This window comes from Triturus cristatus, chromosome 2_2 (assembly GCF_964204655.1).
Source record: "Triturus cristatus chromosome 2_2, aTriCri1.1, whole genome shotgun sequence".
Classification (NCBI taxonomy): Eukaryota; Metazoa; Chordata; class Amphibia; order Caudata; family Salamandridae; genus Triturus; species Triturus cristatus.
The window spans coordinates 218152285-218167415 of record NC_140582.1 but is presented as its reverse complement, the minus strand read 5'-3'; the positions used below and the strand labels follow the sequence as shown (position 1 = coordinate 218167415).

The 15131-nt window shown below is 48.5% G+C and overlaps 1 protein-coding gene across 1 annotated transcript in view; it reads right to left on the bottom strand.

The window, feature by feature from the left end:
* LOC146862065 (uncharacterized) overlaps positions 1–14151 on the bottom strand; it is a 73089-nt gene extending 58938 nt beyond the window's left edge. The window contains exon 1 of the mRNA XM_085643216.1: positions 14045–14151. Within this exon, the coding sequence (XP_085499342.1) occupies positions 14045–14099 (55 nt within the window). The 5' untranslated portion in view covers positions 14100–14151. The remainder of the gene's footprint in view (positions 1–14044) is intronic.
* Between the last annotated feature and the right edge of the window lie 980 nt (positions 14152–15131).

The following is a 15131-nucleotide window of genomic DNA, read 5'->3' as shown; positions in this document are numbered from 1 at the left end:
ATTCTGGGTAACAGACCATGGTGGGAGGCACTCAAGTCACCCCATCCTGGATTCCCCTTGCTGTCTAGTTTTCAAAAATGTATAGGTTTGCTAGGTTTCCCTTGGTGCCGGCAGGGCTAGGGTTAAAAAACTACAGCTAGTCACTTTGCCAAAAAAGGGTCATTTTTCACTGCAAAATTGAGGTGTGACCACGTTGCGTTTTGCGCCGTTTCATGTCGTGGGCACTAGGCCGACCCACACAAGTGAGGTACCATTTTTCTCGTAGGACTTTAGGGAACGCGGGGTGCGTGGAAATTTGTGGATCCACGCAGATTCCAGAACTTTCCATCACAGAAATGTGGGGAAAATGTGTTTTTTTTGTCAATTTTTTACGTTTGCAAAGGATTCTGGGTAACAGACCATGGTGGGAGGCACTCAAGTCACCCCATCCTGGATTCCCCTGGGTGTCTAGTTTTCAAAAATATAGGTTTGCTGGGTTTACCTAGGTGCCGGCAGAGCTAGGGTTAAAAAACTACAGCTAGTCACTTTGCCAAAAAAGGGTGATTTTTCACTGCAAAATTGAGGTGTAACAACGTTGCGTTTTGCGCCGTTCCCTGTCGCGGGCACTAGGCCGACCCGCACAAGTGAGGTACCATTTTTCTTGTAGGACTTTGGGGAACGCGGGGTGGGTGGAAATTTGTGGATCCACGCAGATTCCAGAACTTTCCATCACAGAAATGTGGGGAAAATGTGTTTTTTTGTCAATATTTTACGTTTGCAAGGGATTCTGGGTAACAGACCATGGTGGGAGGCACTCAAGTCACCCCATCCTGGATTCCCCTTGGTGTCTAGTTTTCAAAAATGTATAGGTTTGCTAGGTTTCCCTAGGTGCCGGCAGGGCTAGGGTTCAAAAACTACAGCTAGTCACTTTGCCAAAAAAGGGTCATTTTTCACTGCAAAATTGAGGTGTGACCACGTTGCGTTTTGCGCCGTTTCCTGTCGCGGGCACTAGGCCGACCCACACAAGTGAGGTACCATTTTTCTCGTAGGACTTTAGGGAACGCGGGGTGCGTGGAAATTTGTGGATCCACACAGATTCCAGAACTTTCCACCACAGAAATATGGGGAAAATGTGTTTTTTTTGTCAATTTTTTACGTTTGCAAGGGATTCTGGGTAACAGACCATGGTGGGAGGCACTCAAGTCACCCCATCCTGGATTCCCCTGGGTGTCTAGTTTTCAAAAATGTATAGGTTTGCTAGGTTTTCCTAGGTGCCGGCAGGGCTAGAGTTAAAAAACTACAGCTAGTCACTTTGCCAAAAAAGGGTCATTTTTCACTGCAAAATTGAGGTGTAACCACGTTGCGCTTTGCGCCGTTTCCTGTCGCGGGCACTAGGCCGACCCGCACAAGTGAGGTACCATTTTTCTCGTAGGACTTTGGGGAATGTGGGGTGGGTGGAAATTTGTGGATCCACGCAGATTCCGGAACTTTCCATCACAGAAATGTGGGTAAAATGTGTTTTTTTTGTCAATTTTTTACGTTTGCAAGGGATTCTGGGTAACAGACCATGGTGGGAGGCACTCAAGTCACCCCATCCTGGATTCCCCTGGGTGTCTAGTTTTCAAAAATGTATATGTTTGCTAGGTTTCCTGTTGGACTTGGCCCTTCTGGCAGGTTCACCCCTGAACTTTTTTGCTTTTTACTGGTGACTTGGTGTGGTGATTTTTTGGTTTCTACGCACTTTCCCTGTGTCCCAGGGTAAAGTGCGTGCGCGCTCTGAGTGCATGTGGTGAGATAGGCCTGCCCTCCCATAGGAATGCATGGGGAATGTATGTGTCCCTAGTAGTTCCTGATGCGTGGGGTGTGCAGGCCCGAGTTTGGTATGTGCGGACTCGTGGGAGTGAATGCTGCACGATGATGTGTGCGGCGTGCATGTACCTAGTGTGGAAGTGCCACTTCTAGAGGTGGGCACTTCTGTGTGCAGTGTGTCTGTCGCGTGATTGGCTGGTCATGTCATGTGACGGGCTAGGGATTCCCCAGAGTCAGGATGAGTCACCCAGTGGTGAATGGGGAGATCAGCAGCTAGATGGGTGGGAGGAGTACACCTGGGTCCTGAATAGGACAGGGTTTTCCACACACAATGCTGGCTCCGCCCCCTGTGGTGCGACTGACGACTCTAGCCCTGCCAGTGAATAGAGTGAGGGGCTGAGCACATCAAGGGTGCTCCCCAACCAGCTGCGACTGGTTTTCCCCCTCACCCTGAACCCAGAACAAAGGGGTTTGCTGTATAAAAATGGGGCTGTGTCCCCACAGAAACTGTTCTCTGCCAGATCCTACCTGAGGGGGGCTGCTGCTGCTGGACCAGAGGACCGCCACTTGGACTACCTCCCTGCCTGGAGGCCCAGTGAGCTGGCTCTGGGTCCAGCCTTGCCCCCCACCCCTGCCCTGCTGCATGCAGGGGAGAACTTTGCTGGACTTGGTGTCTGTGGGCATCCCTAAGCGCCTGGAAGCGCTTTTATTTTCCTTAGCGCTAGGAGCGCTTTATTTCTGAAAGCCGGTGCCCACCCGGCGTTTGCCCCGTATTTGCCGATTCTAGAGTCTCCTGGCAGGTGCCCACCCTGCCAGGGACATTGCCGTAACTGCTTGCGGGTGCCCACCCCGCTTATTTGCTTATTCTTACGGCGGGTGCCCACCCCGCCGTATACCGCATCTACGAGGGAGCCTACCCCTCTCATTGCCAAGATTGAAAATCACCGCCGCAGCCGTGCTCCCAGAGGAAGTCAGGCAGTTCGTGTTGGGACGGGGGCGTGGTTTAAGCAGGAAGCCGGCGGGAGCCTACCCCGTGCTCCTGCGTGTGCCCGGTGAGTGCCGCTGCTCTCTGCAGGACGTCCGGCTGAGAAAAGGAGCCGGGGGGTGTGCGGACCTGAGCGGGACTCCGGAGAAGCAGAGGGAAGAGCTCCGTATGCCGCCAGAGTCCTGGGAAGCCTTCTCCCCCAGCGGAATCGACCCGGTGAGTGAGGTGCCAGCGGCGCCGCAGTTGCGGGCCGCTCCAGTGGGGACCTGTTTTTACTGAGAGCGCCTCCTCGTTTTCAGTGAGCGCAGAGTACACTCCGACCTCGGGGGCATTTTGCTTAAGAGCCGTGAAGGCTCCAACGAACGGGGGCATTCCTTTTCTGTTACGAGCGGCCCCGGAAGGCAGTGGGCCCCTCTAACGTTGCCTCCCCCCCCCCACAGCTGTTCAGAGCCCACGAGGCTCCACCGAAGGGGGCAGCGATTGTCTTTTGAGCGCGAGGCACTCCAACGTGGGGATTGATTTGTCCAAGAGTCCAGAGGGACTCAGATTGCAGGGGGCATTTCTTTCGCACTCCGAGCGGCCCCGGAAGGCAGCGAGCCGCTCCCACGCATACGGGGGCATTTCTGTTGTGACTGAGTGGCCCCAGATGGCAGCGGGCCACTCCCACCTTGCCCCACAGAGTTGTTCAGAGCCACGAGGGCTCTAGGGGGGCATTTTGTGCATTTAGAGTCCAGGAGAGGCTCCAACCCCTGCCATCTTTGTTTTGAAGGCACCGTGGTGCCCAAGCTCACTTCCCCAGCTGCCCAGCACTTAGTGGGCAGCTGCGACGTTTAGGTTGTGGCCTCTGTGTTTTGGCTTGCGCAGCTTGCGCAGCCGTGCCCTGACTTTTCTGGACACAGGGCGTCCTTGCCCCGACAAGGCCAGTTGGCCTAGGGACTGCCACAGTGGTGGCTAATGCGAGTTTGGCGTTATTGTCTCCTTTCCTGCACCTCTGAATGTGTTTATGCGTCATGTGCTTTGCTTTACACCGCTGAATGTATTTTATGCATCATGTGTCTCCCTTGTTCTACACCTCTGAATGTGATGCATCATGTGTAAAGTGCGTTTACCCCTATAGATATTGTGATACTTAGGTGGTTGTTTTCTCCTAGTACAGGTGGTGCTAGTGAGGTCCTGATTCCCTGCGCAATATTTTCCTAAGGTGGTTAGGGTTGCGTAGGTGGTACTTACCTGATACCAGTAGTTACTGGTTGTGTGCTACATATGTTATTTTGTACTACAGTATTATTCCTATGTTCTAAAAAGTGCTAATTCCTGACAGTGGTCCAGGTGGCCCTGTCCCCTGTATATATAATCCCTTGTAAATTATGCCCGTGCCTGTTGGCACATTGTAGAGTGTGTGTTTTTATCTAATGTGTTGTGTATAATACAAAGGCTATTTTTATAGAATACCTTGTGTGGAGTTTCTTTTGTGGTGGGCCTTGGGTGTTGTTGCTGGGTGCGCGCGCAAACGCTTTACACATCGCCTCAGGGATAAGCCTGTCTGCTCGTGCCAAGCTACCAAGGGGGTGAGCAGGGGTTATCTTTGGCGTGTAACTTCCTTGCCCTGACTAGAGTGGTGGTTTCTGCCTGACTATGGCGCAAGCCTTAGCCAACCAGAAATCCCATTTCTAACATTTCCCTAGGTGCCGGCAGGGTTAGGGTTAAAAAACTACAGCTAGTCACTTTGCCAAAAAAGGGTTATTTTTCACTGCAAAATTGAGGTGTGACCACGTTGCGTTTTGCGCCGTTTCCTGTCGCGGGCACTAGGCCGACCCGCACAAGTGAGGTACCATTTTTCTCGTAGGACTTTGGGGAACGCGGGGTGGGTGGAAATTTGTGGCTCCACACAGATTCCAGAACTTTCCATCAGAGAAATGTGGGGAAAATGTGTTTTTTTGTCAATATTTTACGTTTGCAAGGGATTCTGGGTAACAGACCATGGTGGGAGGCACTCAAGTCACCCCATCCTGGATTCCCCTTGGTGTCTAGTTTTCAAAAATGTATAGGTTTGCTAGGTTTCCCTTGGTGCCGGCAGGGCTAGGGTTCAAAAACTACAGCTAGTCACTTTGCCAAAAAGGGTCATTTTTCACTGCAAATTTGAGGTGTGACCACGTTGCGTTTTGTGCCGTTTCATGTCGTGGGCACTAGGCCGACCCGCACAAGTGAGGTACCATTTTTCTCGTAGGACTTTAGGGAACACGGGGTGCATGGAAATTTGGGGATCCACGCAGATTCCAGAACTTTCCACCACAGAAATGTAGGGAAAATGTGTTTTTTTTGTCAATTTTTTACGTTTGCAAGGGATTCTGGGTAACAGACCATGGTGGGAGGCACTCAAGTCACCCCATCCTGGATTCCCCTGGGTGTCTAGTTTTCAAAAATGTATAGGTTTGCTAGGTTTTCCTAGGTGCCGGCAGGGCTAGAGTTAAAAAACTACAGCTAGTCACTTTGCCAAAAAAGGGTTATTTTTCACTGCAAAATTGAGGTGTAACCACGTTGCGCTTTGCGCCGTTTCCTGTCGCGGGCACTAGGCCGACCCGCACAAGTGAGGTACCATTTTTCTCGTAGGACTTTGGGGAATGTGGGGTGGGTGGAAATTTGTGGATCCACGCAGATTCCGGAACTTTCCATCACAGAAATGTGGGTAAAATGTGTTTTTTTTGTCAATTTTTTACGTTTGCAAGGGATTCTGGGTAACAGACCATGGTGGGAGGCACTCAAGTCACCCCATCCTGGATTCCCCTGGGTGTCTAGTTTTCAAAAATGTATATGTTTGCTAGGTTTCCTGTTGGACTTGGCCCTTCTGGCAGGTTCACCCCTGAACTTTTTTGCTTTTTACTGGTGACTTGGTGTGGTGATTTTTTGGTTTCTACGCACTTTCCCTGTGTCCCAGGGTAAAGTGCGTGCGCGCTCTGAGTGCATGTGGTGAGATAGGCCTGCCCTCCCATAGGAATGCATGGGGAATGTATGTGTCCCTAGTAGTTCCTGATGCGTGGGGTGTGCAGGCCCGAGTTTGGTATGTGCGGACTCGTGGGAGTGAATGCTGCACGATGATGTGTGCGGCGTGCATGTACCTAGTGTGGAAGTGCCACTTCTAGAGGTGGGCACTTCTGTGTGCAGTGTGTCTGTCGCGTGATTGGCTGGTCATGTCATGTGACGGGCTAGGGATTCCCCAGAGTCAGGATGAGTCACCCAGTGGTGAATGGGGAGATCAGCAGCTAGATGGGTGGGAGGAGTACACCTGGGTCCTGAATAGGACAGGGTTTTCCACACACAATGCTGGCTCCGCCCCCTGTGGTGCGACTGACGACTCTAGCCCTGCCAGTGAATAGAGTGAGGGGCTGAGCACATCAAGGGTGCTCCCCAACCAGCTGCGACTGGTTTTCCCCCTCACCCTGAACCCAGAACAAAGGGGTTTGCTGTATAAAAATGGGGCTGTGTCCCCACAGAAACTGTTCTCTGCCAGATCCTACCTGAGGGGGGCTGCTGCTGCTGGACCAGAGGACCGCCACTTGGACTACCTCCCTGCCTGGAGGCCCAGTGAGCTGGCTCTGGGTCCAGCCTTGCCCCCCACCCCTGCCCTGCTGCATGCAGGGGAGAACTTTGCTGGACTTGGTGTCTGTGGGCATCCCTAAGCGCCTGGAAGCGCTTTTATTTTCCTTAGCGCTAGGAGCGCTTTATTTCTGAAAGCCGGTGCCCACCCGGCGTTTGCCCCGTATTTTCCGATTCTAGAGTCTCCTGGCAGGTGCCCACCCTGCCAGGGACATTGCCGTAACTGCTTGCGGGTGCCCACCCCGCTTATTTGCTTATTCTTACGGCGGGTGCCCACCCCGCCGTATACCGCATCTACGAGGGAGCCTACCCCTCTCATTGCCAAGATTGAAAATCACCGCCGCAGCCGTGCTCCCAGAGGAAGTCAGGCAGTTCGTGTTGGGACGGGGGCGTGGTTTAAGCAGGAAGCCGGCGGGAGCCTACCCCGTGCTCCTGCGTGTGCCCGGTGAGTGCCGCTGCTCTCTGCAGGACGTCCGGCTGAGAAAAGGAGCCGGGGGGTGTGCGGACCTGAGCGGGACTCCGGAGAAGCAGAGGGAAGAGCTCCGTATGCCGCCAGAGTCCTGGGAAGCCTTCTCCCCCAGCGGAATCGACCCGGTGAGTGAGGGGCCAGCGGCGCCGCAGTTGCGGGCCGCTCCAGTGGGGACCTGTTTTTACTGAGAGCGCCTCCTCGTTTTCAGTGAGCGCAGAGTACACTCCGACCTCGGGGGCATTTTGCTTAAGAGCCGTGAAGGCTCCAACGAACGGGGGCATTCCTTTTCTGTTACGAGCGGCCCCGGAAGGCAGTGGGCCCCTCTAACGTTGCCTCCCCCCCCCCACAGCTGTTCAGAGCCCACGAGGCTCCACCGAAGGGGGCAGCGATTGTCTTTTGAGCGCGAGGCACTCCAACGTGGGGATTGATTTGTCCAAGAGTCCAGAGGGACTCAGATTGCAGGGGGCATTTCTTTCGCACTCCGAGCGGCCCCGGAAGGCAGCGAGCCGCTCCCACGCATACGGGGGCATTTCTGTTGTGACTGAGTGGCCCCAGATGGCAGCGGGCCACTCCCACCTTGCCCCACAGAGTTGTTCAGAGCCACGAGGGCTCTAGGGGGGCATTTTGTGCATTTAGAGTCCAGGAGAGGCTCCAACCCCTGCCATCTTTGTTTTGAAGGCACCGTGGTGCCCAAGCTCACTTCCCCAGCTGCCCAGCACTTAGTGGGCAGCTGCGACGTTTAGGTTGTGGCCTCTGTGTTTTGGCTTGCGCAGCTTGCGCAGCCGTGCCCTGACTTTTCTGGACACAGGGCGTCCTTGCCCCGACAAGGCCAGTTGGCCTAGGGACTGCCACAGTGGTGGCTAATGCGAGTTTGGCGTTATTGTCTCCTTTCCTGCACCTCTGAATGTGTTTATGCGTCATGTGCTTTGCTTTACACCGCTGAATGTATTTTATGCATCATGTGTCTCCCTTGTTCTACACCTCTGAATGTGATGCATCATGTGTAAAGTGCGTTTACCCCTATAGATATTGTGATACTTAGGTGGTTGTTTTCTCCTAGTACAGGTGGTGCTAGTGAGGTCCTGATTCCCTGCGCAATATTTTCCTAAGGTGGTTAGGGTTGCGTAGGTGGTACTTACCTGATACCAGTAGTTACTGGTTGTGTGCTACATATGTTATTTTGTACTACAGTATTATTCCTATGTTCTAAAAAGTGCTAATTCCTGACAGTGGTCCAGGTGGCCCTGTCCCCTGTATATATAATCCCTTGTAAATTATGCCCGTGCCTGTTGGCACATTGTAGAGTGTGTGTTTTTATCTAATGTGTTGTGTATAATACAAAGGCTATTTTTATAGAATACCTTGTGTGGAGTTTCTTTTGTGGTGGGCCTTGGGTGTTGTTGCTGGGTGCGCGCGCAAACGCTTTACACATCGCCTCAGGGATAAGCCTGTCTGCTCGTGCCAAGCTACCAAGGGGGTGAGCAGGGGTTATCTTTGGCGTGTAACTTCCTTGCCCTGACTAGAGTGGTGGTTTCTGCCTGACTATGGCGCAAGCCTTAGCCAACCACAAATCCCATTTCTAACATTTCCCTAGGTGCCGGCAGGGTTAGGGTTAAAAAACTACAGCTAGTCACTTTGCCAAAAAAGGGTTATTTTTCACTGCAAAATTGAGGTGTGACCACGTTGCGTTTTGCGCCGTTTCCTGTCGCGGGCACTAGGCCGACCCGCACAAGTGAGGTACCATTTTTCTCGTAGGACTTTGGGGAACGCGGGGTGGGTGGAAATTTGTGGCTCCACACAGATTCCAGAACTTTCCATCAGAGAAATGTGGGGAAAATGTGTTTTTTTGTCAATATTTTACGTTTGCAAGGGATTCTGGGTAACAGACCATGGTGGGAGGCACTCAAGTCACCCCATCCTGGATTCCCCTTGGTGTCTAGTTTTCAAAAATGTATAGGTTTGCTAGGTTTCCCTTGGTGCCGGCAGGGCTAGGGTTCAAAAACTACAGCTAGTCACTTTGCCAAAAAGGGTCATTTTTCACTGCAAATTTGAGGTGTGACCACGTTGCGTTTTGTGCCGTTTCATGTCGTGGGCACTAGGCCGACCCGCACAAGTGAGGTACCATTTTTCTCGTAGGACTTTAGGGAACACGGGGTGCATGGAAATTTGGGGATCCACGCAGATTCCAGAACTTTCCACCACAGAAATGTGGGGAAAATGTGTTTTTTTTGTCAATTTTTTACGTTTGCAAGGGATTCTGGGTAACAGACCATGGTGGGAGGCACTCAAGTCACCCCATCCTGGATTCCCCTTGGTGTCTAGTTTTCAAAAATGTATAGGTTTGCTAGGTTTCCCTAGGTGCCGGCAGGGCTAGGGTTCAAAAACTACAGCTAGTCACTTTGCCAAAAAAGGGACATTTTTCACTGCAAAATTGAGGTGTGACCACGTTGCGTTTTGCGCCGTTTCCTGTCGCGGGCACTAGGCCGACCCGCACAAGTGAGGTACCAGTTTTCTCATAGGACTTTAGGGAACGCGGGGTGCGTGGAAATTTGTGGATCCACACAGATTCCAGAACTTTCCACCACAGAAATGTGGGGAAAATTTGGTTTTTTTGTCAATTAGTTACGTTTGCAAGGGATTCAGGGTAACATACCATGGTGGGAGGCACTCAAGTCACCCCATCCTGGATTCCCCTGGGTGTCTAGTTTTCAAAAATGTATAGGTTTGCTAGGTTTTCCTAGGTGCCGGCAGGGCTAGAGTTCAAAAACTACAGCTAGTCACTTTGCCAAAAAAGGGTCATTTTTCACTGCAAAATTGAGGTGTAATCACGTTGCGTTTTGCGTCGTTTCCTGTCGCGGGCACTAGGCCGACCCGCACAAGTGAGGTACCATTTTTCTCGTAGGACTTTGGGGAATGCGGGGTGGGTGGAAATTTGTGGATCCACGCAGATTCCAGAACTTTCCATCACAGAAATGTGGGTAAAATGTGTTTTTTTTGTCAATTTTTTACGTTTGCAAGGGATTCTGGGTAACAGACCATGGTGGGAGGCACTCAAGTCACTCCATCCTGGATTCCCCTGGGTGTCTAGTTTTCAAAAATTATATGTTTGCTAGGTTTCCCTAGGTGCCGGCAGGGCTAGGGTTCAAAAACTACAGCTAGTCACTTTGCCAAAAAAGGGTTATTTTTCACTGCAAAATTGAGGTGTGACCACGTTGCGTTTTGCGCCGTTTCCTGTCGCGGGCACTAGGCCGACCCGCACAAGTGAGGTACCATTTTTCTCGTAGGACTTTGGAGAATGCGGGGTGGGTGGAAATTTGTGGATCCACGCAGATTCCAGAACTTTCCATCACAGAAATGTGGGGAAAATGTTCTTTTTTTGTCAATTTGTTACGTTTGCAAGGGATTCTGGGTAACAGACCATGGTGGGAGGCACTCAAGTCACCCCATCCTGGATTCCCCTGGGTGTCTAGTTTTCAAAAATGTATAGGTTTGCTAGGTTTCCCTAGGTGCCGGCAGGGCTAGGGTTCAAAAACTACAGCTAGTCACTTTGCCAAAAAAGGGTCATTTTTCACTGCAAAATTGAGGTGTGACCACGTTGCGTTTTGCGCCGTTTCCTGTCGCGGGCACTAGGCCGACCCGCACAAGTGAGGTACCATTTTTCTCGTAGGACTTTGGGGTACGCGGGGTGGGTGGAAATTTGTGGATCCACGCAGATTCCAGAACTTTCCATCACAGAAATGTGGGGAAAATGTGCTTTTTTTGTCAATTTTTTAATTTTGCAAGGGATTCTGGGTAACAGACCATGGTGGGAGGCACTCAAGACACCCCATCCTGGATTCCCCTGGGTGTCTAGTTTTCAAACATGTATAGGTTTGCTAGGTTTCCCTAGGTGCCGGCAGGGCTAGGGTTAAAAAACTACAGCTAGTCACTTTGCCAAAAAAGGGTCATTTTTCACTGCAAAATTGAGGTGTGACCACGTTGTGTTTTGCGCCATTTCCTGTCGCGGGCACTAGGCCGACCCGCACAAGTGAGGTACCATTTTTCTCGTAGGACTTTGGGGAACGCGGGGTGGGTGGAAATTTGTGGATCCACGCAGATTCCAGAACTTTCCATCACAAAAATATGGGGGAAATGTGTTTTTTTTGTCAATTTTTTATGTTTGCAAGGGATTCAGGGTAACAGACCATGGTGGGACGCACTCAAGTCACCCCATCCTGGATTCCCCTGGGTGTCTAGTTTTCAAAAATGTATAGGTATGCTAGGTTTCCCTAGGTGCCGGCAGAGCTAGGGTTCAAAAACAACAGCTAGACTCTTCGCAAAAAATGTGTACATTTTCAGTGTGAAAATGTGGTGTGTTCACCTTAGGTTTTGAGCCACTTCCTGTCGTGGGCACTATGCCTACCCACACAAGTGAGGTACCATTTTTATCGGGAGACTTAGGGTAGTTCAGATTTGTAAAGCAACTGTTATTACCTATTGATTTTTGATGCATTTCTCCCTTCCAAATGAAAGACATTGTGTAAAAAAAAAGTCATTTTGAAAAATGACCAATAATTGTCATGCAGGTATGAGTATTACCAATTTCGAAAATGTGCAAAGATGCACTGTTTCTAAACTCTGTAATTTGTTCCCATTTCAGAAATACATAGGTGTCTTTCATACCAATTTTTCCATGTATACATTTTCACACTATAATTGCTATATACCCGGAACTAAAAAAAAAAAACATTACAAAATGCTGCTCAGTTTTTTACTCTGGGTTCGTTGGGCTCTTGGTGAACCTACAAGTCCTATATATCCCCACAACCAGGAAGGTCCAGCGGATGTAACAGTACATTGCTTTCTAAGAGATGTCATAATTAGAAGAAGTTACAGGTGAAAACGTTGACACAAAAGGCTGCTTTTTTCAACTAATTTTTAATTTTTCCTATATTTAACTGTTAGTTTCTATAAAGAAACCTTGATGGATCTACACAAATGACCCCTTGCTGAATTCAGAATTTTGTCTACTTTTCAAAAATGTATAGCTTTCCAAGATCCATTATTGCTTTTCTACCCATTTCTACCATTATCTGGAAGGAGGTTGAAAGCACAAAAAATTGCAAAAATAGGGTATGTCCCAGAAAAATGTCAAAACTGTGTAAAAAAAGTTGGATTTCTGACAAAAATCTGTCATTCCCTAAAAGCTGGAGAAATGGTGATTTCAGCCCCACAAACCCTTTTTTGATATCATTTGCAGAGAAAAACCCAGACGCTTTCATTTGCAGCCACTTTTCCCCATTTTTCACAAAAAAAACTAAATGTTACTGTATTTTGACTAATTTCTGGGAACCCTCTAGGAGAATCCACAAACCCTGGGTACCTTTAGAATCCGCATGATGTTGGAAGAAAAGGACGCAAATTTGGCGTGGATACCTAATGTGGTCAAAAAGTTACAGGGGCCTATGCGCGCACTACCCCAAATAGCCCAAAAAAGGCTTAGCACAGGAGGGCAAAAGGCCCAGCAGCGAAGGGGTTAAACTATGGAAAATATAATCAAACCACAACACAAATAAAAGTGGGTTCCCAGGGTACCCGGTCAGGCGCGGCAATAAGGCATACATTTACTAAAGTTTTACACAGACACAAAAGTCAGTGTAAATGTACTTACCATTGTAAAAAACCCGCTTATAGCCTGCTATACTGAGTTGTGTCAACCTTTAGTAAATGCAGGTCTAATACTTCCCTGAATAGATCAATGGTTTTTAATAAAGTGCAAAATAAGTGAGCAAGAGATAGATGTTCTTACTATTAAAGGACTTTATAGGTTTGACACTTCGTTTTGCGTATAGTCTTGCTTAAAAAGAGTGTACGGACGATTAAGCGTTTGTTATACAGTAGAATGTAGGCGTAAAGGGGGGGAATAAGAGAGCACCTGTGATCTAGTGGCTAACCTACAGACCTTGGATCTTGAGGTCTATGCCACTTGACTGAAAGTTATGTGATTCTGGGTAAATCACTTAATCTGCCTCTCACAATAAAAATGTAAATACTTGAAGCATAATTCACATTTGTAAATGCCCACTAGAAGTACACTATTTTGCATCCTCTCCCAACAACCCCCATTATTGTACAGCGCTCTTAACTCTGGAACAAAGCATATGCTATAGAAATGCCAATGTACGTAATGGCTCACGTGGTCCTTCCCTTATCCATTAATTCACCCACTGGAAATACTTATTGTGGTTGTACAGAAATTGTGGAACTGGGTAGTTGACGCCTTTTTTATAGCACTTTCAGAGGCATGTAGGCTCATACATGGGCCAATGAAATATTTCATTGTGATGTTCCAATATTTGACTGAAGTCTGGCTGCCTTTATTTCCTATGATTGCAACGTGTAAGAGCAAATTAGTATGTTTTAATAATTCGTATAATGAAAAGCATGGACGGCTGTATCGTTCAAACTAAATCATATATTTATGGTACAATGAAACCGTTAGAGAAGGAATTACTGAGGACAGATATGTCCAACCTAAAAGAAATTATAGAATGCAAGGAATTAGAGAACATATTTTCACAACTCTGTCAAAATTACTTTTGTGGTGTCAAGCAGTACCACCCCATATGCTACAGCTGGAACAATATGAAGGGGTTTCAAGCAATATGGCTATTTTCCACGATAAGGTAAGTTGACACCTTCTGTGAATCCAAGAACGGCCAGCTACGCCTTTGATCATTATAAGGTCGAGAAATGTGGTAATGGTTACTGAGTTTAGAGATGGCGACATGAACTGTATCATTTTTAAAAAATCGTTTTTTTAAGATATAAAAATGTTTCATGTTTGTAACTAATAAATATAGTAACTTGAACACAGACGCAATTTGGTCCGTTCTTGTCGACAGAATGTGAACCATGTATGTTCGGGCACATTGACACATCTGTACAGTCAAAGGTCAGAACAGCAAAAGATATTGTGTGAACAATTACTTTTGTACAGTTTATTCGGGAAGAATCTTCCCTCGCCCCTCCCCCCAAACACACACACACACATCCGACAAATGGGGCCTAATTGAAATTCTGTCACATTAACACACGAGTTCGTCAAATAAAGTATCACCTATGCATATTGTTCTTTAAGCTAAATTTACTATGTTCCACTATCTAACGCGATGCTCCTACCCCTTCATTTATACTTGTTATAGAATTAGGCAAAATGAAGGACTTACCAGCGAAGGAGGAAAAGCACACTAGGACAGCTGTAAACAGTACCAGGGAGTTCATCTTTTCCACTGTGTTTTACTGCCTTTCCCCGCCTGAGCGCTGAGCTCTGCGCTTCAACCGAGGCAGCCAGCCTCTCCCGCCAATTTATACTGCACTCTGAGGAGAAGGTCGTGTCGAATGGCAGCGCGCTCGGGTTTAACCCTTTGGAGGTCGCCAGCTCTCCAGCCACAGGTACTGTTAATAAGCACATGTATAGCGCCCAAACTGCCACATGCCGTAGCAGCGCCTTTGGGTAATCTGGGTTGGACTGTGAATATCCATAATATGTGCGAGTTTCATGACGTGTTTTTTTAGCTGTACTATCATCGTTAGGGAAGCATGTCAGTTTTAATAGTAGAAGTACCTTTTTTTAATCTGGAGGTGAAAAAGATAGATAACCATCCATAAACACTTCCAGATTCCTGGCAGTCTTTACATAGTACGCGAACAACGTAACACTCCCTCCTCCCCCACTTCTGACCCCTTTTTCTGCCCGCGCCAGGCCCAAGAACTTTAGGAATCAGGTTATATTGTCCAAGACATAGACCTTTATTCATATCAAATCAGGTGACTCACCACAAACCATTACAAGATAAAAATATTCTCTTTGGATATATATCATTAATTCACTGCATCAGACTTTAGCGACATTAACATGTCAAAAGGCAGAAAGTCAATTAGGCATGACTACATTTAAACTTCCGCTTGGCCTTACACTAGAACTAGAATTTGGCCAACTCGGCCAAGCCACTCGGCTGCGCACATTGTGCCAGCAGGCCCCAACGTGCCACAGCAAGCAGTTGTATATTACGAACGAAAAGCATTGTACTTGGATATATCATTATTCACAGCTTCAGATTTTAGCGACATCCACATATCAAAGGCCTGAAGGAAATAAGGCAAGACATTACACTTGAACTACAGCATGGCCTTACCCTTAAATTTGGCCAACCCACTCAGCCAACAGTTCATTATTTGAAATCCAGGGCACCGCATAGCTTGAATTTGCCCGACTCACCCAGCTGCGCACATTGTGCCGGCAGGCCCCAACGT